General features: G+C 44.1%; 1 protein-coding gene across 1 annotated transcript; it reads left to right on the forward strand.

The window, feature by feature from the left end:
* slc4a5a (solute carrier family 4 member 5a) lies at positions 1–26,540 on the forward strand. Its single transcript, XM_056420147.1, is given in 26 exon segments — positions 1–169; positions 6,790–6,851; positions 7,703–7,909; positions 9,087–9,216; positions 10,479–10,639; positions 11,408–11,560; positions 12,050–12,166; positions 13,396–13,475; positions 14,905–15,062; positions 15,152–15,239; positions 16,351–16,505; positions 16,857–16,967; positions 17,079–17,094; positions 18,099–18,232; positions 18,817–18,881; positions 18,884–19,084; positions 20,307–20,368; positions 21,611–21,802; positions 22,321–22,434; positions 22,821–22,982; positions 23,592–23,770; positions 23,972–24,044; positions 24,820–24,897; positions 25,451–25,624; positions 25,852–26,022; positions 26,127–26,540. Coding segments are annotated over 25 exon segments (3,213 nt in total). The 5' UTR covers positions 1–169; position 6,790; the 3' UTR covers positions 26,298–26,540.
* Positions 26,541–26,609: the final 69 nt, after the last annotated feature.

The following is a 26,609-nucleotide window of genomic DNA, read 5'->3' on the forward strand; positions in this document are numbered from 1 at the left end:
TCTTCCTGACCCACAGGGGGTCTTTCAAGCGCCAGGGCAGGAGTGCTGGAGATGCGGGCAGCCCGGGCACTTCCGGAGGGAGTGTCCGTTGATGGAGGTGGGCCAGGTGATCCGGGTTGCGGGCTCTCCAGCCTCTTCCCCAGGTCCGGGACCGACGTACCGCGTTCCGGTAAGAATCCAGGGGGGTACACACCAGGCAATGGTGGATTCGGGCTGTACGCAGTCTATGATCCACCAGAGCCTGGTTCGACCGGGGGCATTGGTGGAGGCGTCGTGGGTGAAAATACGGTGTGTGCATGGGGACATTCACGAGTATCCTATGGTGGCGGTGGAAATTAGATACGGGGGGAAAAAGCATAACGTGAAGGTCGCGGTTAGCTCCCGCCACGCACTTTAATCTTGGGAATCGATTGGCGGGGTTTAATAAATTAATGGGGAAGGCTGCGGGGTGCGTTCGCGGCAGACAGGGTCATGCGATATGCGCCGTGCTCAGCGGTGACGCGAGGTTGTCCGACACTGCAGACGGGGGGGAACCGGAGGAGCCTCGCGGAGACTCCGCCGGCTCCCGAGTTTCACTCCATGGAAGATTTTCCACTCGAGCAGTCTCGGGACGATACTCTACGCTCAGCCTTTGACCAAGTGATACGAATTGATGGTCAGCTGGTGCGCCCTGACGCAGCGCAGACATATCCGCACTTCACATTGATTAGGGACAGGCTGTACAGAGTGAGCCGTGACACTCACACAGGACAGGAAAGCACCCAGTTGCTGGTGCCGAAGAGCCGCCGGGAAATTATTTTTCAGGCGGCTCACTATAACCCAATGGCTGGCCACATGGGATATGATAAAACTCTGGACCGGATAATGGCCCGATTTTATTGGCCGGGCATCCGGGCGGATGTGCGCCGTTGGTGTGCGTCCTGCCCGGAATGTCAACTGGTAAACCCGCCGGCCATTCCGAGGTCACCGTTGTGCCCGCTGCCATTAATGGAGGTTCCATTCGAGCGTATCGCTATGGACCTCATCGGGCCATTTCACCGGAGTGCACGCGGATATCGCTTTGTGTTAGTCTTCGTGGATTACGCAACACGTTATCCGGAGGCGGTGCCATTGCGCAACATTTCCGCAAAAAGTGTCGCGCAGGCGCTGTTTCAGGTCATCTCCCGAGTAGGAATCCCGAAAGAGATTCTGACGGACCAGGGCACCCAGTTCATGTCAAGAACACTGAGAACTTTACGGGTTACTGGGCATCAAGTCTATTCGGACCAGTGTGTACCACCCACAGACCGACGGGCTGGTGGAGCGTCTGAATAAAACTTTGAAGTCCATGATCCGTAAATTTATTAATGATGATGAACGTAATTGGGATAAATGGCTTGACGCTCTGTTGTTTGCAGTACGGGAGGTTCCCCAGGCCTCCACGGGATTTTCTCCCTTTGAACTGTTGTTCGGTAGGACTCCGCGGGGGGTGCTCGACCTCATTAAGGAAAACTGGGAGGAGGGGCCGAGCACCAGTAAAAACGAGATCCAACACGTCCTGGACCTGCGAGCAAAGCTCCACACCCTGGGTCAGCTGTCACGTGAAAATTTGCTCCAGGCCCAGGAGCGTCAGCAGCGGCTGTACAACAGAGGGGCCAGGCTGAGACAATTCACACTGGGAGAGAAGGTACTTGTATTGCTTCCTTCTTCCAGCTCTAAACTCCTCGCCAAGTGGCAAGGGCCCTTTGTGGTCACACGGCGAGTGGGGGATGTCGACTATGAGGTGGTGCGTTCTGATAGGGGCGGAGCAACACAGATTTACCACCTCAACCTCCTAAAGGCATGGAGGGAGGCGGAGTCTGTTTCTCTGGTGTCCTCGGTATCAGAGAGAGAGGAGCTGGGGCCCGAGGTCCCAAAATCCACTAATCCGGCCTCGCTCCTTTGTGAAGACCGTCTCTCCGGGACCCAGAAAACAGACATTGCCCGGTTGCAAAAGCAGTTTGCTGATGTGTTCTCTCTCCTTCCAGGACGCACAAACCTCATAGAGCACCAGATTGAGACGCCTCCAGGCGTGGCGGTGCGGTCGCGGCCCTACAGGTTACCTGAACACAAGAGAAAGGTGGTTCAGCGGGAATTAGAGGCCATGCTGAAAATGGGGGTAATAGAAGAGTCCCACAGTGCCTGGTGTAGTCCCATTGTTCTTGTGGTCAAGAAGGATGGGTCTATTCGGTTCTGCGTGGACTATCGCAGGGTGAACGATGTGTCACGGTTCGATGCTTACCCAATGCCCCGGGTCGACGAACTCCTGGACCGACTGGGCACTGCGTGTTTCTTTACGACACTGGATTTAACCAAGGGCTACTGGCAGATTCCTCTGTCGCCAGAGTCTAAGGAAAAAACGGCCTTCTCCACTCCGTTTGGTTTGTACCAATTTACCACGCTTCCCTTTGGGTTGTTCGGGGCCCCGGCCACCTTTCAGCGCCTCATGGACCGGGTGCTGCGTCCGCACGCGGCATATGCTGCCACCTACCTGGATGATGTGATCATACACAGCACCACCTGGGCGGAGCATATGCAGCGGGTCGGCGCGGTGCTGGAGTCCCTGAGGCAGGCGGGGCTTACGGCCAACCCGGGGAAGTGTGCAGTTGGACGGAGGGAGGTACGGTATCTGGGGTACCACTTGGGCGCCGGGCAGGTGCGCCCTCAGGTGGACAAGACCGCCGCCATCGCAGCCTGCCCGCGGCCCAAGACTAAAAAAGAGGTGAGGCAGTTCTTGGGGCTGGCAGGCTATTACAGGCGGTTCATCCCGAACTTCGCGGAGCTGACCAGCCCCATGACTGACCTGACCCGGAAAGGTGCCTCAGATCCGGTCCAGTGGACGGAGCAGTGCCAGTTGGCGCTTGAAAAGGTAAAACAAGCTCTCTGTGGGGAACCACTCCTCCACACACCTAACTTCTCTCCCTTTTACTCTGCAGACTGATGCGTCGAACAGAGGGCTGGGGGCCGTTTTGTCCCAGCAGGTAGAGGGGTTTGACCGCCCCGTGCTGTACATCAGCCGCAAGCTGTCGGAGAGGGAGGGCAGGTACAGCACGGTGGAGAAGGAGTGCCTCGCCATCCGGTGGGCGGTCGACTCCCTGCGCTACTACCTCCTGGGACGCTCATTCACCCTCTGGTCGGACCACGCCCCGCTCCAATGGCTCCACCGCATGAAAGATACCAACGCCCGAATCACTCGGTGGTATCTGGCTTTACAGCCTTTTAATTTCAAGGTGATCCATAGGCCGGGACACAGATGGTCGTGGCCGACTTCCTCTCCCGCTCTCATGGGGGAGGGAGTAGGCGGATGCTGCCCGGCCTAAGTCGGGCGGTGAGGTGGGTGCAGCAGGGGTAGCTGGAGCGGTTTAGCTGAGTTAGGGGTTTTGGGTCCAGCTGCGCCAAAGTGGCACGTTTCGGCGCAACTGCTGCAGCTGTGTTTCTGTCCAATATTTGCGACGCAACACCTCCCCGGGCACTAATTTGCTGCTGCCTTCCTGCCGCCTGCTCTTGTGCCCTGCAAATGTGAGGTCAGTGCAAAAGAGCTGCTGCTGAAGTGTTCTACACACAGCGGAGAGGGAGTGCAACAAACTGGCAGCTGCTGGTGGGGAGAGACAGAGACTCCTCATCCTCCCTGTTTGTTTACGGAAATCATGGCTAAGGATCGATACCAGATTCTGCTCGCAGCTCGCTGGGCTTCCAGCCTTCCGGACGGACCGGGACGGAGCCTCTCGCAAAAGCAAGGTGGAAGAAATCCTCTTTCAACAACAAAGCTGGGGCAACGCAACGAACGGTCGGTGATCACTGTCTGTTCGACCGGAATCTTTTTCTTTATCATTCACAATCTTTATCTTTCACCCCACGAGGTCGCCATTCATCCTGGTCGGGTTTACATGCCGCAGGGGAACGCGTACGACGAGGCAGCGGGACGCTCGCCGAACAGATGTGTGTGTGTGTGGAGAGGGGTGTGCTCGGACTTTTTGTAATTGTACTTAGTTAAATCTCAAACACCTAACTAACCCTAAATATAGACAGTTAATTGAGCATTCTGGACCACTGCTACACAACAATCAGCAGGGCCTATCACGCCGTCCCCCCGAGCTGCAACTGGGACCTGACCCACGCCATGGTTCATCTGATTCTCACAGGCAGAGACTAAAGCTCTGCAAACCTGTGGTGAGGAAGTTCAAGAAGTGGACCAGTGAGGCTCTGGAGGATCTACTGCGTGCTTGGACTACTACTGACTGGATGTCTTTCAGACTAACAAACACAGCCTGGATGAGTACAGAGGCTGTAACTTCCTCATTCAGCTTCTGCTGTGCTTCTGTATTCCATCCCATCCAGCCCAGGGGTATAACATAACAAACCACCCTGGTGGACAGCGCTAAGAAGGAAGAAGGACAGACAGAAGGGACAAGGACCTGTACACAGAGTCCAAATACAGGTTTAGCAAGGAGAGATGCTAAACGTCTGTACTCTGAGAAACTGCAACAGCAGCTCTCAGCAAACGACTCTGCTTCTGTCTGGAGAGGGCTCAGGCAGATCACCAACTACAAGCCCAAATCACCCTCCATGAACAATGTGCTTCTGGCAGGCGGCTGAATGAGTTCTACTGCCGCTTTGAAAGACAATGGAGCAATGATACCACCCACACCCATCAACACACAGACCATCAGCCCACCCTCCCCAGCCCATCAGGGGCTCACACCTCTGAGCACCCCTCCATCAAGCGACGACCCTCGTCATCCATCGTGAGAGAGGCTGTTCAAAGCAGAAAAAAAGCAGAACCGGCAGCAGGGGGACTCGTCTCCCTCCACCCTGAAGCACACATGTGCTGACCAGCTGTCTCCGGTGTTCACGACATCTTCAACACACCTCCTGAGACATGCCATCAGCCAGCCTGCTTCCAAGGCTCCCATCATCATCCAAAAAACCCAAGAAACCAGGACAGGATGCAATGACTACAGGCCCCCTGCCCTCTGTGTGGTCATGAAGCTTTGAGCCTCACACCTCAAGACCATCACCGACCCACTCCCTGACCTCCCGCACACAGAGCCAACAGGTCTGTAGACGATGCAGTCAACATGGCCCTTTCACTCATCCCCCCAGCATCTGACTCCCGAGGAACCCACGCCAGGATCCTTGTCAGGTGGACTTCAGCTCTGCTTTCAGCCATCATCCCCCCCTGCTGCAGGGACAAGCTCTCTCCCAGCCTGCACCCACCTCCACACCTGCAGGTGGATGACACACTGGACCGACAGGAAGCTGCACACGACGCTGGGGAAACACGCCTCGGCCTCGGACCACTCCCACACGGGTTCCCAAGGCTGTGTTCTCTCTCTGCTGTTCTCCTCTCCAGACCAACAGCTGCACCTCCAGTCCTGTCAAGCTCCACCAGTCCATGACTCACACCACCCTCGCTGGACATTGGCCTCATGGGGACGAGACGCCCCACAGGACAGACCACCCACCCCTGACTCCCTGGTGACCAGCCCTGGACTGGTGGGCTCAGTTGAGAGATGAATGGTTGTTGTGGATTTCAGGATCCTGTGTGACCCCCCCTGTGTCCTCATCCTGTGTGACCGCCCCCTGTCCATCCTGCCTGACTCGGTTCTGGGCTCATCAAGTCCCAGGACCCTCCCATCAACATCCAAGAAGGCACCAAGAAAGGCCAAGACCTCCAGGCTCAGGAAGGCATTCCTGAGGGAGAATGATCAGGGAGAATGATGGTACAATTCATGGGCCCATCATCTATCCCCTCATCACATCCTCCATCATCCATCACCGTGCAGCCACAGCAGCAGCAGGCACAGAGCAGCCTCAGCTGCAGAGCATCATCGAGCCCTGGGTTCGGTTCACCTGTTGGGTCCTCCTCAGCACCTGTTCACTTCCAGGTCACCAAAGCGGCCTGGAGATTGTCGCTGACCCCCCTCCACGTGGACACTCCCTGTCTAGACCCTCCCCATGGAGGACATGATCATCCGACCACCCAAGACACCAAACACCATCCTCCCGTCGGGCTCCAGTGGGCCCCCCGGACCCCCCGACTGACTGACTGACTGTCACCTCTGGACTACCACCTCTTCTTCCTCCTCCCTCTCTCCTCCCTCTCCCACACGTCACTTTAACATGCACTTTAACTAAATCACACCACTTGAAGCACACACCCAAACACTTCACATTATTTGTTGTCTTTCTGTCGTTGTTTGTTGTTTTTTGTTGTCATGTCCAAATGTTGCACCAAAAATCAAAAAAAATTTGTGAAAAAATGTGAAAACATTAAAACTGTTTCTGATTCTGATTCTGATTCTGATCTATTGCGATTGTGCATTAAAGAGCAACCACTAGTGATTCTCAACCTTTTTTGTATCAAGGACCTCTAAATTGATAGACATAAGGTCACAGAGCCCATTTGATTTCACTTCAGGGAACTCCATCTGAAATGATTGTTTGGATTGTTGGACACGATTACATTTTCTATTGTTTCAAAGAACAATTGAGGAGATAATCGTTGAGGGATGATCAGAATCGTCACTATTATGTGACTCCCACTGGGCTCACTTCTGGAGGGAATTGAATAGTGAAAGTAAACTAGTCCCCATTTTTTGGGGAAACCTCTGGAACGCCCTGAAGGAACCCTGGTTGAGATTCACATGCACACACACACACACACACACACACACACACACACTCAAATCACATACGACAACACTCAACAGTCTAATGCTACACATACCTGAAGTCAAATCACATTTTCTCTCTCTTCCTCTATACCAGGATGGACCGTGGAGACCGAGGAATGGGCGTCTCTCAGCTTCGCTATGAGGACGAGGAGGAGGGTGAGTGTGTGTGTGGTCACATACATGTATGTGTGTGTGGTTCACATCTATGGTAAATCCATCATGGAGTTGCCCTCTGTTACAGTAATAGCAACAGGAAATTAAGCCATTACGCCCACTCTGTCTCTTAGTGTTATCATGAGACAGTTGATTCATCACACTAACTTATATTTTCTCATTTGTTCTGAGAGTTTGTGTGGGCGAATGCTGTTAATGGACCGCAAATGAAAAGGGAGAATTGACGTGAGAATGTGTGTCTGTATTCTGGGGGCTTGGGGAGTTACATATGCATGTTTGTGTGTTTTCGTTTTCACACTGAGCAGCAGGTTCTGTTCTTTTTCCAAACAGCCGATATTGGTTGGCATCTCCTTGTTTAGTTATTCCACATGGGGTTTAGTGTGCAATTAGTTTTATAGCGACAGCCTTATTGCCAGCAGATGATCAAACTCACATCCTCCAGGTCTTTGTTGTAAAACAGGGATTTTATAAACCAACTGCTAAGTCAAAAGAAAGCTACGGCTTTGAGTGATTCTAAAAAGACTTGATTGGCTTTTATCTGTTCATGTGCAACATAATACATCCAGAGTCTGCTAAAGTTGTGGAAAACAGTCCTCTGAAAATGAGAAATGAATGATCTAATTAAACAAACTGCCACACTGACTTGTCAGTCAATTATTTTTGAACCTTTAATGAAGCATTCATTTAAGTTACTTGTTTAGGAAAAACTGTGCCCTCATTCTTTTGGTAGATATATATTCTACAAGGACCCATATTGGCATTTTAGTGTTGCATTCAACCATTTGTTCAGTATTCACGTAACCGACCATGTAACCGTCCATATTCGTGGCCAGACCATCAGTCCGTCTACATAGGTGTCCCAGTGCCCCGGGGGTATCGGCGCAAACGCAGGCGAAGGCGCTCAAATCGTGAGTCGGACGACATGGACAGGGACCGACAATACAGCCAACAACGACCCCAAGAGCACAACCGCTACGGAGATGTCGAGGAGGGACTCCTGGATTCACACGAGCAGAGTCTCCAAGACATCAACCGTACAAGTAAGTCAGTGGCCAGAGACCCAATCAATTAAATGCGATGAAAAAGGAACGCAAGAAACTCAAATCGTTAGGACCTGAGGCCTGATCAGTTTTCCCACGTGTCTCTCTTCCTGTTTCCGTTGCACTGGAACATTTTGATCGGCTGCACTGTGTGCCAATCACAAACCTCTATCGGCCACCAACCATGCAGTCTGGTTTATTATAACACGTTTTAAGGGTTTAACTTCAAACATTTGAACACTTTCCAAAGAATTGGCACAGACATGATCCAGATTGTGTGTTTTTATTGCAATTGTGTTGCACTGTTCATGCTTTTTATTTGAGTTTGCTTCAAAGAATCGGCCTGGGATGGTTGTCACCCTTGCTCAATCGATTTGGTGCAAGCTGTGGCAAGTGCAGCAGAGGTGTCTACTCTGTCTGTATTCTATCAACACACAACTATGGTCTTTTGAAATGTCTTTGTGCATGAATATCAATGATGCTTTATCGTGCCTTTACCAGGAGGGTAAATGGTGTGCGGGGAGTAAACTTGGTGAGCATTGAAAGGAAAATAAATTCTACATCAACCATGTTGTTTGAAAGGTGTAAGTGGCCATGAATGCTGTATTTATTTATTATATTTCCACTTGACAATCAGATAAAACAACATATAATTAAAATTCATAGTTCGTTCAATATAATAGACTCACCCCGAGTGCAGTTACGACCATACAGCTCAGTCCGTAGGTTAGCATGTCAGCTGAAAGCTCATTACCCTGCAGCACCACTTCAAAACAATGGATCCAATTCAACCTCCATACAATAGTGAAATGATTTTAAGTACGGTCGGCTCACAATTGAATACCTATAATCAGGTTGAAATGTATGATCTGGATATACGCTTCAGTACCGCAATCATTACTGCTCATGCCGCAGAGGAAATACATGCAATGACATACGACAGCTGGTTGTAAACAATGTGTGAGTGGAAATAGTTTTATAGTTAGAAAGTCTGTGCAGATTGACTTAGATTCAAGATCACTATGTACATTCATAAATAAAAGTTCAGTTTGATTTGACCTCTCCGCAAAGAACAAGTGATATATTGTTTGTTTCATAGAAAAGCTGAGAGCGTATCTTTTTTTTAGATTGCATTTAATAATCATTAGGCCCTAACGCCAGTTAAAACTCTCCATAGTGTCTCCTGCGGCAGAGCGGCTCCGTTACATCCTCAATGAAGAGGATGACATGCCCACGCCGACGCTCTTCACTGAGATGGACACTCTACAGCGAGAAGGAGACGAGCTGGAGTGGAAGGAGTCGACGATGCTCACAAACACATGCACACTCAGATTCAGACAGTCGTGCTTCTGACACTCAACAATACCATTTCTCTTGTATTTTATTGCTTTGCTTTTGCCTAAATCTTCTTAAATTGTAAGTATATCCACATGACAAATGATGCAAACTGTCCAAAATACACATCAGTTTTTTAGTACCATGTAGAAAAAGCAATGGGTGCTTCTCTCCCAAGTATGATGTATAAAACAACATTTGTCTGTGCTTTGTCTTCTCATGATGTCAAGTGTTTTTATTATTTTCAATTAGCTTCCCCTGATATGTTATTATCAAGTGTGAGTCTCTTATTGAACCAACATAAACCCAATTTAATGGTTTAGCCACTACAAATAAGGCTTTTAATATCCTTCCTCATTGTTCAAAGATTTTGGAGAGCTTTATATGCCCTTGAGATTATCCTGATTTTTATTTTCCCCATTTGCAGGAACACCTGCCACGTATTTGATCTCCGGGTTGATTACACAGGGAGGCACAGAGTTATCTATCTTTCACTGCCTGTTGAATCTTGTTGACAAGTATTAAAATTAGATTGAAGTCATTAGTACCCCGTCCTCGCATTGTGTTGACTCGGTGGAATACCGAGGCAATTTAATGCAAGAGAGCATTCATTACTGTCATTAGTAATATTCTGTGTTTTTCCTGGTTTGATAAGGCCACATATGACAAAGACTGATGCAGATATCTAATCCCAAATTCTATTCATGAAGATAATGCTTTGCTAAATAGATTGGATGGCATTTCATGTCTCGGGAGCATCTGCAATATTTATCAGTTTTAAAAAACGGAAATCAAAATCAATATCATCCCAAAAAATGATTACTTTGCACAATCAAACAACAATGTAGGAAACACTGTCAACTTCCTATTCCACAGCCTACTCAAAATGTACTTTGGATTACATTCATGCTAAATTAACACCCAGACCACACAAGCAAAAATGAAAATAATTGCAAATGTCAGACTACATGTGTGTGACAAGATCACACAGTTTGAAAGGTAATACAAGTGATTATTTGACATGAGCAATAATAATGTTCCTCCATGAGTGAACTAAGGTCTCTGCTCTTCTCCACGAGCACCGTCCTGCTTCTTATGTATACGGTGTCATGTCTGGGAGCTGCAAGCTCAAACCACAGACATCGACTGAGTAATGAGCACCGCCATGCCGAGCTCGGTGACTTCTCCACATTGGTGTACTTCTCACTACTCTGTGTGGTTGTGTTGCCTTCAGGTGGGAGAAGTTTGAAGAGAAGGTTGAAGAGGGAGGAGAAAGGTGGAGTAAACCACACGTGTCCACGCTGTCCCTGCACAGTCGGTTTGAGCTCAGGACGTGTCTCCAGACGGGAACCGTGCTGCTGGACCTTGAAGGCTACTCACTACCGCAGATCATTGGTGAGATGTTTCTTTCCTGATCGTTGCATTTATCATTGTGTTTCACTGTCAATATCAAATTCACAGCCACTGAGTAATCATTGTTGGCCAGATACATTTGTGTGTCTCCACAATGTCAGCTTGTAACATAATGTTAGCCAATATCTCGTTAGCAAACCCTTTGCTAGTCGAGTGGTGATGTGCACAGGAAGTCAGCTGATTGTGCAAAGGTAAATTAAGTCAGTGCACAGGAAGTTTATCTCGACAACTACAGGGTATATTTGAATCATCTTAGAACACAATAACGGTTCCACTTGTGAGAATTCAGCTGAATGCATATCCCTACCATGACAAATTGACACTGCTTTCTCGTGCTTTTCCCCCTTTCACCATACTACTCGCCATATGCCGGAGCGGAGGCTGCAGATGCATTAGTGTGGATGGAGTGGTCAATAAATCAATTAGATTCAATAGAAAATAAAAACAAGGACAACAGTTATAGGATTTACTAGTTCAGGTTTCAGCTCAATATTACATGTTTGTATATGCATCGATGTTGTTGCTTATACCTCAATTTACCTTTAACGTTATCCGTTAGTATGCCTTTAAAGTTTAGACCAATACCACATGACCAGCAGGACTGTCTACATATGTATGCCCTCAACGTAGACTGCAATGTTTGATATGGTAACAAACTACAGTAATACAATGTGTGAATGCGTGTAATTGGGAAGATTGGATCCCGATGCCACATTTCCTCATGTGAAATTTGAATGTGTCCATTTTCAGATGACATCATTGAGCGACAGATAGAGGAAGGCATGATATCTCCTGACCTAAGAGAGAAAATCAGTTTTGTCCTGCTGAGGAAACATCGACACCAGACCAAGAAGCCGATCCACCGCTCGCTAGCCGACATTGGCAAATCCAGCTCCTCCTCCAGTGAGTGTCCAGTTCTCTAGCTATTGGAAATGATCATTTAGCTTTATCTAATAGAACAAAATACATTATGGCACCCCTATTTCCATGATAAATAATACGGCATGCAATGTTGGAGAGCATGCATTAACGCATCACACAAAATAACACTTTGTGTCCCTGATATATAGCATTTTTATAGTATTTATTTGTACAATGATTACTCCACTTGTGTAAGTGTGCAGCCTCTGAGGAGTATACCATGCATAAATTGGACTCACGGTAAATGAATGAACGCACTCCTGCAGTCAACAAGGCTGACATCCTCCACATGGGATGTATTAATGTTTGATGAGTTAATTACCGCTGCAGCATTTCCTCATCTCATCCGGGCAGGACACCTACTGCAAGACGAATCATAACGCATCAACCCCCCCCCCCGCCCCCCCCCCACCCCACCACCCACCCTTCTGTTGCTGTTTGTGTCTGTTTCTGTTTCCCTTCCCATGCCAGATCGTAATGTAGGGCCCCGAGGTGGTCCGGGGACAGGTCCAGGGCCAATAGCTAACTTTAATCGATCCACAGAGGACCTCCGAATGAAGCAGCAGTCCGCCAACTATGGTCACTTGCGTGAGTGTCTGTCTATAAGTTCACAGTTTTTGGTTTACATGCATGTTTACGTGCATTATGGTTAGATACATCTTTGTAATGTTTTTAAGGTTTAACAATATTGGTTTTGTATTCATGTAAATACAGGTTTATATAAAATAATAATGTAATTTAAGAGAAAACCTCTGAAACAGCATATAATCATCACATAACTCTAAAGTTTAAACCAAGTGACCCCCAGCAGCTTTGACACAGAGACTGTGGACTTCTACACTGTAACTCCTTCACTTCACAACAGTTATACTGAATAGTTATACTGCGTTATAAACGCCATCTTGTCAGCAGGGTTGTATCTAAAGCCGCCTCCCCCAGCCCCCACTTTAAACAAATATGATTGACCCCCTAGTGCCCCCCCCCCCCCAATGCCATTGGGCTTGAGTACCAGGTTATTCCAGGTCTAGTGCAGAGTGCAACTTTGTATGCAAGATGTATGAGGGAACAGGGCACTGCGCATGAACATAATGGCCAATGTTTTCTAAGTCGACGTTCAACGATACTTTTATTTCTGATTTCCCATGGTGCCCTCCTGACTGGTCTCCCCTGTGCCACCTAATTGTTTTCATCCTGGAATTGCCCCTGCTTGTCAGAAAGGATTGGCATGCACTGCTCAAAATCAAATTGACCTACTTAGTAACTCACAGTCCAGTGTCACTCATACCAATCTGTAATTCATGATGAGAATGCTGGACTCCACCTCTTCACTCATTCCAACTCACATGAACCAACATGTGTTTACTCACCCCAATTTAGTGTTATTAAAGTCCTAAAAATGTAAAGCGTGCTCATATCATACCTCTGTGGTACAATAACCTATTGTAAGTAACCAGTCATAGATTGGCATCTCAACAATTTAGTGTAATAAAGCAGTTTGAATTGAACTGGATTGTCCCGGAGCTTTAACATAAGATGGGGATTTGTGAATCAACATGTTTTCTGCATTAAGTGGAGCAATTTTACTCAACTTAACATTGTTACATTTTCATATGGATGCAATATTTCCTAATTTCTAAGTCGTATATTGTTTTACAGAAATTACTATCTTTTGTCGTATTGCTTTACCTTGTGTTGCTCATTTGACAGTTACCAATTTTGGATCATAAATTATTTATAATATATTGCATGTAATTGATTTGTTATAATGGGTGTTGTTTTTTGTTGTTGTTGTTGTTGTTGTTGTTGTCGATCTCCAGGTCAAGCCCAGAGTAGGAGTATGAATGATATTGCAGATACAGGTGACGACTTTAATCTGCTGTTTATACTTAAGCATTATGTACCGGACTAACAGATTAGAGAATCATATTGAAGATCATATGAAGTAATAAACGGTAATTTGCCTTAACAACCTCAATATCAACATTTCCTCAAAACAACTGTATGTTATATTTGTAGGGTTTAGGCTTTATTGATAAATTCCTGTTGTGTTTTTTATCATAAAAACATGTCGATGTATCAGCTTCAAAGCTTTTTCTCTAGTCTATACATCTTTTCAACTTTGTGGCTTTTCATTATATCAGAGATTACCTATCTCATGTCTCAGTAAGGTGTGAGCGTTGTGTTGAATTGATGTTTCATCAGAGCGTCGAGAACCAGCTCAGTCCTGAGCGTCATTTATCTTTCATTGCTGAGGCTGGTGAAGGTGACAGCTCGTGATAGAGGAAGCATTTAAGCACATAACTCACTCCTTTGTGGGGCCGATGCAATATTGTGGCTTAAAACCAGAGACTTGGACCGATGCAAGGGTGTGCTGTTATCGCTTGGATTAGCCTTTGGAACAGACAGGTCAGGATTAAGTGTCATTCACAGCGATGACTCATGTCCAAAAACTAATTAATGAAAATATGTTATTTGTTGGTTCAACTATGGTGTGCAGTTCCAAGTACAGTTATGAGTGGTTGTCTGGATGTTCAAATTATATTTACAGGCCGACCGTCGGTCGCATGTGACAATGGACAAGTGCCAGCTTGTTACTGCATGTGTGTGTCAATGTTCAACGGGCACCTGGAAAAACATGGGTCTCGTTGTCCAGTCCGCGCGCTTGGCCTTCACATGTAACCACAGATTTGGACTGTGTGTTATTGGCAAAGCTCTTCAACACTGAGTGGTATCGTGCTGCCATCCAATATCCTGTCACACCTTGACATGCAATCAGACGGGTCAGGTTAGCTCGCCATCCCTCTTTCAGTCTGGTTTTGCCTCTCTCATTACTGCTGTTCAATGCTCATGAAAAAAAACAGGGTTGTTATCTTGCAAATTTCTGACAATTTAATGGCACCCTGCCCCGATTCACTGCCAGGTTTAGAGAGACTGTTATCAACGAATAATAGGGATGACATTTTATGATCAATGTGGGGAGATCTAGTCACTGCAGCTGCAAATCTACGGCTGCAAGTAATACTTGTTATAACTATTGCTTTATTAGCCTATTGTTTTCTTGCTTGTTTTCTATAAAATGTCAGAAAATAATGAGAAATCAGTGCATTTATTTGACTATCTCATGTGAAAAAGAAAAGTTCTAATCAGGCAACGTTATTCCAATTTGGCTTATAATTGAAACAATTAATTGATTCTCTAAAAGGTTTGCACTAACGTTGCAGTCTAATTGTGAAAAAAATGCAATGAACAATAAACACCATAAATCACACATGCACTGATAAAAGATGTCTTCATATATTCTATCTTTGTCTCTCCACTTTTTGTAGCTAAAAAATAAATTCATGAAGAAAATACCCAGAGATGCAGAAGCATCTAACGTCTTGGTGGGAGAAGTGGATTTTCTGACCAAACCCTTTGTAGCCTTTGTCCGCCTGGCCCAGGCTACAACACTAGGAGGTCTCACCGAGGTCCCTGTTCCCACCAGGTAAAAGGACCTTTTGCTTCTTCAATCCCACATAACAAGAGACACCTGCCGTCTCAGCACATGCCTCACGTTTGTCTCCTGTTACACAGATTCTTGTTTATTCTCTTGGGACCCCAAGGAAAAGCCAAATCGTATAATGAGATCGGACGAGCCATCGCAACCTTAATGGTGGATGACGTAAGTGTCATTGTGTATTGAAATATGTTTTTCATGACATTAGACAGCGCATGCAGACACTGTAGCTGTCTCATTAACCCCGTTGGAGCAGAATGTGTCATTTACGGTGCTGGAGTTGGAACTAAAATGTATGTGCCATGTAATTGCGTTTAAATTGCATCTGGAGGTGATGCTGATTGTTAAGCATCAGTTAGGAGCAGGGCTTCTATTGCGATAATGAATCACCCGTGGCTTGTTAATGAGAGTGTGTATTTACATAACAGATGAAAGTATTAAATAAATAATAGGTTATTATTTTGGATTCCCGCAGTTTCGCGCAAAACAATTATTTTCAGGTTGACCCCAATTGTAATCTAATAGGAGTTCAAATTAACTCGCTAAGATAAGAACATGGTCGACCTGCTAAGCATGTCAACATTGGCATTGTGATCATGTTCAGCCTCACAGAGCCGCTATTGTATGTTGTTTTTAACTCCTCATCAATCCAATGATAAAATGCTCTCTGGGTTTATATTTCTGTGCTTACTTTATCTATATGTGCCCACGAAAGAGACAAAGAGGCAGATACATCTAGATTCCAACACTGGCTTCATTTGTAAAACATTTATGGTTTCATCAAGCGCCCACTTAATCATTTACTCAAACACATTCAGTAATTTTTCTGAAGACCAGAATCAAGAAGCTGTTTGTGTGGGATTCAGTAAAGGAAACGCACACCGCTCTCTAGGTTCGGGGATACTTGCTGCTTTTAATTAAAACAAATTGTACTCTGATATTTACTTAGTGCTCTTATGTTGGTTTACTGTTCTGTTGACCTGCTATATCTGTGCAGCATGCAGTAACCATTTAGAAGAAAGACGAACTGGACAAATGCCAAAAATATTGCAAATTAGAATCAATCCTTTGATTATGCGCCTGCACACATGACTCAGTGTTCCTACTAGGGCATGATTAGCCACTGACTGAGGTCAACATTTTGATTTTAGCACAGTTTATGGTCATTTCTTCGGAGGCCAAAGACTCAACTCTTAGTTATTAGAGCAGTACATACTGATCTCTATCACCATATAAGCTAAGTGACATCCTGACCTTTTATCTCTCCATCTCCCAGCTCTTCAGTGATGTAGCCTACAAGGCCAGAGATCGCGAGGGCCTCATCGCAGGCATCGATGAGTTTTTGGATGAGGTGATTGTGCTGCCGCCGGGAGAATGGGATCCCAAAATTCACATTGAGCCGCCCAAGAAAGTTCCCTCAGCTGACAAAAGGTTGGAGGTTTTTTTATTACCCGCATCCGCAATTCACATAAAGCTCTCAGCTTCTTTGTCTGTTGCAAAATGAGCTATTTGCCAACGACAGTTGTACAAAGTAAAATCTTCACTGAAATCCACTTGTTTTGTCACAGATTTAGACAATAGCTAAATAAATTGATTCCTGAATGAAGCGTTATACAGGGAGCAATAACACAATAACACCAGCCAAAGCTTGCTGGGGGGGGGGAGCCTCTAAAACAGCACTGATAACATCACAGAGTAGCCCTTTATTAAACATGAACTGCCCCCCCCCCCCCCCCCCCCTTATATTGGCTGCCATCTGTGTTGTATATATCTTTTCTGCAGGAAGGAGCTGGGGCAGGGGAACGGTACAGCTGGAGGAGGAGGAGGCCATGCTGAGGACGAGGAGATACCCCCGCAACATGAACTCGGAGAGGAGCTGGCATTCACTGGGCGGTAGGTAGTCCAGGATGCACGGTGAGCTGCTGAGAGGTTTGAATCAAGCCTAACCCAACTCTGGCAACTGGGAATTTAATTTGAATGTAAATTCATTACAATTTGGCAAAGTGTAAAGATTATCCGGGTACAGCTGTTTATTTATAGAGCATGTGTAGTTCTTTGTTTTTTACTTGTGGTTTTGTATGTATTTTATTATATTTTAATGTTTTGTACTATCTGGACCTTGAGTCTGTACTAAAGTGTGATTGATTAACTCAATTTAAGCTTCTCAGTCATGAAACAGTGATACTGTTGACTCTCTAATATGAACCTCTCCTTGCCAGAGAGGGTCTGGCTTCATAAATTAGCCTCAGGCTCCACTGCACTGTGAAGTCAGAGTATTTTTAACTCATTTGGGTCTTGCATCAAACCAGGTCTCCCTTTTCCTATTCCTGCATCAATACCGTTGCACCAATAAAAGCATCAACACACATACACAGAAACACACACACACACACACCACATTTCTTTTCAAATCAGTCCCAACTGTCCCAGCTATTTTAAGAGGCACATTCACTTCACACCAACTTCATCTCGGAGTCTCACTTCACAACAATGGGCATTGTAACGTGAACGGGTCCTGCCCCAGGGAAAGAAGAGGAGATTAAGGCTCACACCTAACACGTTGGTGGCCGACCAACCTGAAGGAAATAGTGTCCCTCGAAGGTGTCGGTAAATACCTCCGGCCTTGTATCTCACCCCAGAGTTTATCGTGAGGATTTTTGAAATTATTGTCTTTCTGAGTCACTTTTATGGCTATAGCGTTCTCAGTGGGATGGAACACCCTTTACATAGTAATTTTATTTCTTAGGATTTTTTCTAGGTCTATTTTCGTTGTTTTCTTTGTTTTTTTTGTTTTATTTATCCACTAATAGCAGAAGCGTCTTCTAGACTCTAAGGCTGGAAGAAGCCCGGTCCCTCCTCTAGTTTTATATGTCGGCCCTATTTTAACAGAAACGATTATATATACTTGAGTGACCGTTCTACTTACAGTGTCTAAGCAGGTTATATTTAGCGAGTATAATTTCTACGATCTTCTAACAATATATTAATTCTCCTCACCCCCCTTTTATCTTTCCCTTCCAACAGGGTGTGATGGGGAGTTTCCTGGGAACAGCTCTGGCTGGCTCTGTGTTCTGTCTCTTCAGCGGTCAGCCCCTCATCATACTCAGCTCCACTGGACCCATCCTCATCTTTGAAAAGCTCCTGTTTGAATTCAGCAAGTGAGCTTCTTGAGAGCCAAATGATGTTGCAGTAGACCGACGAAGTGGGAATGCTAAGTACTGTAGACACCCTTCTTGGTTTCATTTTGAGGATTATTAGATTCTTCCATTAGGAAGAAAAAACATGACTGAAGTTCCTGCTTTAAAATATACGACCCCGCTTCATGATACACATGTACCGGTTATCAAAGTCGATAGACGTCAGTTTTTCTAGCTTTTATTCCCTTCGAGCTTATATTTAACACACGCTCACTCGTGGTCTGCGTTGCTAGATGGACAAAACAACTTGAAATCCTCGCTACATTATTTAGAGGGTTTGATCTCAAGGCCCGTCAAAGTTTAAACTTGAAACAGCAATGATTTATTCCTCCCAAACTGGTATGTAATGAAACTCTTCCACGCACACACACTGCCAACTATGTGACTGTATAATGTCTTAGGGTCATTCTTATTTCCCAATGCCATTCCATGTTATAAATACATATGATATATGTGCAAAAGTCTAGCATTGGATATGTTTGTGTTGGTTGTGTCCATGAATTCCCTTCATCAATTCCTTCACCATGCTTCTCTGACTCCCAAAGGAACAACGGCATAGATTATATGGAGCTGCGCCTGTGGATCGGCATGCACTCCTGCCTGCAGTGTTTCATATAGCTACAGACGCCAGTTACATCATTAAATACTTGACACGCTTCACCGAGGAGGGCTTCTCCAGCCTCATCTCCTTCATCTTCATCTCTGATGCCCTCAAGAAGATGGTGGCCTCCTTTAAATATTACCCCATCAACACCGACTTTAAGCCTGACTACGTCACCACCTACAAGTGTGAATGCCTGGCTCCAGACCTGAGTGAGTTCACCCCTTGGCTCGGGGAGATGCAGGGGGCTTATCCACAAGGGGGCAGTGTGGCTACAAGAGACTCCTTTTGGGCTCAGTAGACTGATGCATTCAATATTTTAATTGTGTAGAGACAGAGCATGTTAATGGACATCACTTTAAAATATTAAAATATATAAACCAGCCGGTGTTATCAAGAATGCTAATTTACATCCGAGGCAGGCGGGTTGTACAGGAGTCTATTATCGACAAATATAGGACTTTCAGTCAGAAGCCAAGAAGTCATTTGAGTTGAGGAGTGAGAATATTTTTTCATCACATTAAAGTCAAGGAATAGGAGTGTTTTCGAACTAATTCTGTTCATTTTCAAGCACTAAACCGATTTTGAACAACGTGTAACATATCAGCCTAAGAAGGTCCAGTTCTCATCAGTGAAGGGTGGTAGTGTTCCTTTCCCAAATCAAATTCTGCCACCAATTCCGTACTATTCCGAATGAATTTGCCATATTAATATATATCATATTCATTTGCGACATTTGAGATCCATCTGCTATATATATATATTTCCTGAAACAGTTGCAAGCAGAAGCTGCTTTGTAGACTGTCCCTTTTGGTGCATTCGAGGACAAGAGTAAAGTATTAATACATGTTTGCATGTACCCGTGGTTACTGTTCGCTCGGGCAATATGTTGTACCAGCTGCTATTAGCTCATGCAGATATATAATATTGGCTAATATGTAGTGACAGTATTGGCAAGTATATGTTTAAGTTTGTGTAGCAACAGTTACAAAATTTATAAAATGTATCATTCAGTATTTATCTATAATTACCAAATAGTGTTTATGTAGATAGATACATTTTGTTTTTGGAACTTAATGGGAATCTAATTTAAATGAGATTGTATTAATTCACAGATGTTGTCGAATCTATTTACTATCTTTGAAAATGTCAGTGATTTGAGGTCATTTGTGGAAACATTAAATTATGTAACTGATTTGTCTCTCGTTTGTTTTCGCCATGCATAAACAATTTGGCTACCGTCTCTTGAAAGTGAATACCTCTTTGTTTGTCTGCACGAGCCTCCGAGTGCTCTCTCAATATCCAGCGGCTGGATTCTCATTGTGTTTTGCCTTTTTTTCTTCTTCTTCCTTTTGTCTCCCACCTCACCCCCCTCTTCATTTGCTGTCTCATTACCTCCTTGTCTCTGCCCGTCTCTCTCCCACTCATACACAGTGGCTGCAATGATCTTCAATGGTTTAGTTCCAATACCCGATAACAGCTCTAGTGTCTCTGGGGTAAGTACTTGTTTTCATTCCCTTTTCATTTTGTTGCCTCTATATACAACCCTGTCCCCTCCAAAAAATATCTTCCCGTACAACGAAATTGCGTTTCGAGGGCAAACTTATTTTCTTTTGAATGGAACAGTTTCAAGTACGTAGGAAACAAACAAAACAACAACAAAACTCTTCAAAACTACTTAGCTAACAGGTTTAGTAAAAACAAAATGCCTACTTAATTTAAACAAAAAATGTTTACTTTTTTTTTTTTAAACGCTACAAAAGTGTTTAGGGTCCTTCCATCACCCTGACTTTCTCTTTACAAAGGCTTCCATGGAATAATTACCTTCGCATTGAAAATGCAGAAGGTTATGTTTTGATCGCCGTGTATTTGTATGCGTGCGTGCGTGTTATTCGCATAAATCCAAAAGTTTTAAACCGAATCGCATGAAATTTGGTGGGATGATTGATTAGATTTTGGGATCGATCGGATCAAAGGTCAAGGTCAAGGTCATGAAAGGGTCAAACTCTTCTTTGAATAGCATGACATTTGGTGGGATGATTGGTTATTATCCGGGGACCATTTGATTAGATTTTGGGATCGATCGGGTCAAAGGTCAAGGTTAAGGTCATGAAAAGGTAAAAATCTTATTTTTACCTGAGTAAAATTCAATTTCTATCCAATTGGCATGCAACTAATGCCAAAATAATTCAATGCCCAATCTTGTGATATGCGAAGGTATGCACTCTACCGAGTGCCCGTTCTAGTTTTAAATGTATTTATGATCCGTAAAAAATAAACATAATCCACAACAAAACAGGTTTTCCTGGAAACGCAATTCACACTTTTGTATGAGAACGTTATTTTTAGGGGACGGGACTGCTATTATGGTGCATTGTATTTCACGCTGAAGGTTTAAAGGGTCGGAAACATCAGCTTTTCCCATAATGAATTACTGGGGTTGTATTTATGAAGCGCTCGATGTTATGTAAGAGCCTCTTGTGTTGTTTACAGCCAAACCGAGTATCATAAACTCTGTTTGACGAAGAAGTCGCTTTATTCTCCTCTTTCTCTCCTTTGTTTGTTTCTCTCATCGAACCCATCATCTCGTCTCACTCTGGATTACAACTTCACATCTGTGATGACAATCTCCGCTGTGTCTGTGTTTTACGTTTATCTCTACCCCTGTGTCGAAACACTTCACTCTTCTTCATCGTCATCTTCTCCTGTCTCCCCGCCACCGCCAACTACCATCCCAGTTGAATGTGACAGGTTTGGACTGGACCCAGCTGGGCAAGAAGGAGTGTCTCAAGTACGGAGGCTCTCTGGTGGGAATGACTTGTAAGTTTGTCCCTGATCTGGACCTCATGTCCTTCATCCTCTTCTTCGGCACCTATTCCATGACTGTCACCCTCAAGAAGTTCAAGTTCAGTCGCTACTTCCCCACGAAGGTGACAAACTGATCTGTCAGTCTATCTGTGTATTTTCTTAAATGTGTACAACATACCGTATATATTCCAACAAACTCTTTTTAAATAAGTAAGGTTTGGTGTCGTTTAAATAAGACTGGAGTCATCGCCTCATCGCACTCGACTCTTTCAAATTGGACTCAATCCTCTAGTTCCGCTCCATTTGTGGTCAAATGGACCAAAACGTTTTAAAAAACCAAGTCCTGCTAGTTTGACTCACCAGATGAATGTGATGGCTTTTATGACAAACTAGGGTGTTTTGGTCCCTTTATATGAGATTTATGGTAATTTGCGAGTCCATAAATCAGTGGACAAAGACGCAACACATTTCGCAGTGTCAGTCGGGTCATAAAGGGAACCAGAGCTTTAAGAAAGTAGAAGGGCACATGTAGAGCGCCAAGGTCGCGATGTTAATAGAGTTTGCCTCGGAGAGTTGTGTGTCTGCAGTCCTGTTGAGAAATATTAATTTTTCTCATTTTGTTTTCTTTGTCTGTCGTCAGTTGAGGAAACTCATAAGTGACTTCTCCATCTTCATGTCCATCATGACGTTCGTGGGGCTTGATATGTTGCTGGGACTCAAAACTCCGAAGCTAATCGTCCCCACAGAGTTCAAGGTACCTATTTTCAAACTCTTTAAAAAAAAGATTAGGTTTGTTGAACGTTTTTTGACAGCGCAAACTAAAGCAAATCATTGTTGTTTATTTCTTTCAGTTGACAAACAAATGCTTTCCCAGACTAGATGATCTAAGCAATAAAGGAGTAGTTTCACATTTTGAGAAATACACTTATATGCTTTCTTGCTGATAATTAGATGAGAAGATGTAAACATATATTATATCTGTTCATGAAATATGAAGCTGAAGCCAGGAGAAAGTTATCAAGGAAACTGTGCTAAAATGTTGAATAATTCCTTTATATCTACTGATTTCTGTCTAAAATGTGCATGTGCCACTGTGCAGATGGCTCCGTTGAAATAAAGTGACCTCTCATCTCCCACTAGCGAACTCGGCCGGGTCGTGGCTGGCTGGTGATGCCATTCAGGAAGAACCCGTGGTGGATTTATCTGGCCAGCTCTGTCCCTGCACTGCTCGTCACTATCCTCATCTTCATGGACCAGCAGATCAGTGCCGTCATTATTAACCGCAAGGAGAATAAACTCAAGGTATGGCATATTTACGGGTGATACATATCTTTCATATTTATCGTGAAGTGGTATTATTGAATGTTTCCACCTCTTATATATTGCACTTTGTTTGATTCAATACATTCATCAATAACTATTTTTTAGAGATGTTTGTAAGTTTACTGTACAAAAGGCTAAAAAGGGATTAAAAGAAGATGCATTTCTATTGTAGGAGTCCAATTATGGAACAATGTTAAAATGGATATAAGAATGGTCAACTCATTTTTGGTTTTCAAAAGGATTATTTATAAAACAATTTGTGAGGGTTATAAGTGTGATTGAAAAGTATGTATATGGAAGATGTATGTGGATATATGTGTATATATATAATTTTTTATGTTCTTATTTTTCTTTATTTTCTATGAATTTTCTGATTTATTTTATTAGAATAATTTGGGATAGGAATATATATCAGCATTTTTTGCTTCTACCTATACCTTTTCAGTCTTTCTGTTTTGTATATTATACTGAATAATATATTATTGTATTGGAATGATTGACTGAATGAAATACACAACAACAACAACAACATTTATTTCTGAAAGAAAAAAACCATTGAAACAACATCAAATCATATTTCCCTGGCAGAAAGGCTGCGGCTACCACCTGGATCTGTTCTGGGTGGGCGTCCTGATGGCCGTCTGCTCCTTCATGGGCCTGCCCTGGTACGTTGCTGCCACCGTCATCTCCATCGCTCACATCGACTCTCTGAAGATGGAGAGCGAGTCGAGCGCTCCCGGAGAGCAGCCTCAGTTCCTCGGGGTGAGGTTGGTCGTCAATAAGATATTAAAAAACACAGTAATAAAAAGACAACTGTGTCTTGATACCTTGAGGCTGATACCGGAAAAATCACACTCTGGGAGACACTCTTTGAGAAGTCCTTTGAAATCGAAATTTCTAAACAGAGAAGCCTTGTGAAATTAACTTGTCAGTGTATTGTGTATATTTCCTCAATGTCTAATATACATAGAACAAAGAATGACAGGAATTTTGGTGTTTGCCCTCACTGGAGTCTCCATCTTCCTCGCTCCAATACTTAAGGTATGAAGTTTTAAGTGGACGAATCACGTGTTTGTTCAGATTTTTTGTGGAGGACTAGACCATCTAAATATAGTTTAATTTTTAACAAATGCTTTTCTCAAAAAATAACTGATTTGTGGTCTTTTTTTCTCTTTTTGAGCTCCTCTAGAGGTCAAGTTAACATCTCATAAAAAGCGATATTAGTAAACATAATGTGACATAAAATGAGTCGTGAGGAAAAGTGCTAATGTAACAATAAGAACAAATATTATATGAAAAGAAGAACTTTTTTATTTCACGATTTATTGGTTTATTCATATATGTTGAAACATGTATTCATTGATTGATTTCATTTCATCAATGTTTTATTTTATTTTATATATTGAACACATTGTTGCTGAGAGGGAAGTGAGAAATGTTTTTCAACAATACATTGTCTAAATTGCTACTTTTCCCCACATCAGAAAACAGTTGAAAAATAAAACGTTTCATTTGTCAGGGTCCTTTTAGAATGTGTTGTTGTAATAAAAATTTCGACTGAAGTAAAAAAAGCCTCTTGTAGTCAAAGGTAGTATTCTAATAATTGTGGGGGGGGGTTTTCAGGAATGTTGAAAGATTTATTAAACATTCCTGAAATGCATTTAACTGTTTTAAGTCATCAACAGCAGAGAACACAATTAGATCAGACTTCTCACTTGCCTCTCAGAGCTTATGTGACACACATCACTGCCAATCATGTTAGCAATCTGAATTATGGCTGTAATAACATGTTTACTGGTCTTCTTGCTGCTTGTAGTACATCCCCATGCCTGTGCTGTATGGTGTCTTCCTCTACATGGGCGTAGCTTCCCTCAGTGGAATCCAGGAACACTGTGTGCCAGCTGTTGATGTTGTTTATCATAGTAAATTGAATTATTGTTGCTGAACATCTTACTCATTGCAGCAGGCGAGCGGCGGCTTATTAAAGCTGCCAAACAAAGAAGCAGGCGGGCAGATGGGATTCGTAGTGTCTTTAAACATAGCAGTGATAGCAGTATTACAGGGGGGGGGGGGATATGTGTTATAAATATATGTATATGTGCAAATGTGGAATGAATAAACAGGTGATATCAAAACCTGGACTGAATACATAGACTGTACCCGCGGGCGGCTGTACTGAATGTGTCAGTTTATGGTTCTGATGGCCAGGTGACTTATTAAAATGATCAATATATAGAGTATTTCACAGATGCATTTAGATGAGTTGAAAAAAAACCTATATCTTGGGACTCAGTGAGTGCTCCTACTTTCCTCCAGTTTGAGGAAGCTGAGCTGTGACACATCATGATTTGGGATTCATCCTCCATGGAGCTCTGCATGGAAGTAACCTGTGCTATTCAGACATGTTTTTCCTCCCCTTGCTCCCTATGTCTGATCTTCGTCTCAAGTTCTGGGACAGGATTAAGTTGTACATGATGCCGTCGAAGCACCAGCCTGACTTCCCTTACCTCCGTCATGTGCCTCTGAGGAAGGTTCACCTGTTCACACTGGTCCAGATCGCATGCCTGGCTGTGCTCTGGATACTTAAATCCACCTTCTTGGCTATTATCTTCCCTATTATGGTACGTGATCAAAAGTTCACATTTGCAAGTGCAGCATTTGATAAATCCTGTGTTGTTGTATTGTTGTAAAAAGGAAGTGATCTGTTTACACCAGTGTATACCAGTGAGTCATGTTAATGTCCTTTACAGATGTCATCCAGCTCAATCATAATGGGCCCATGACTTAGATATGAGATTTATTTTAATGGAAGTTCAAATATGGCTTGTCTCTGTGTTCAACCTTACAGATTCTGGGTCTGATGGTCGTCAGAAAGATGCTGGACTTTGTCTTCTCCCAGCACGACCTGGCCTGGATAGACGACCTCCTTCCTGGGAAAGAGAAAAAGAAGAAGGATGAAGTTAAAAAGAAGGGAAAGGACAAGGACAAGAAGAAGGCCAAAGGAGACGACAGTGAGGAGGTGAGGAACCCAAGCGTCTGCTGCCCCCTGCAGTAATGATGGATGATGATGACACAGGTTTCTGGTGGTTTGGCTCTTTAGTGTGTGTTTGTGTTTGCTTGCAGGACAAGTGCCACGCCTACTCCAACCACTCACCCAGCACAGATTCAGACTTGGATCGCAGGTACTGTGTCGTCAAACTGCACATCCCCTACAAAGATCTTGTGCATCCTGATGTTGAGCCATCTCAGTGGGGAGCATACTGCGAGGCTGCTGACACACACAGCACTCTTTAACACACACACACATGCACACATGTGCATGGGAAACGTGTCATGCAGTTTATTCACAGATTAGAGTCAGTTCACACATAGTGAAGCTAGTTTAAGTTATATCTCAGTCAACCAACGTGTGTGGATTAGAATATTGTGTGAATATAATAAACATATATATGTATTATGTCTGCCTGCCTAATTAAATTAACACATTTTAATTAAAAGCCTCACATAATTAAATGATCACAGCAAACACAGATACAGAGATAAACGCTGGAGCATGAAAGTAGTCCATGAAAGCCCTTCTTCTGACATATTATTGCACTGCATTAT

The sequence above is a fragment of the Pseudoliparis swirei genome, chromosome 7, assembly GCF_029220125.1.
Source record: "Pseudoliparis swirei isolate HS2019 ecotype Mariana Trench chromosome 7, NWPU_hadal_v1, whole genome shotgun sequence".
Taxonomy (NCBI): domain Eukaryota; kingdom Metazoa; phylum Chordata; class Actinopteri; order Perciformes; family Liparidae; genus Pseudoliparis; species Pseudoliparis swirei.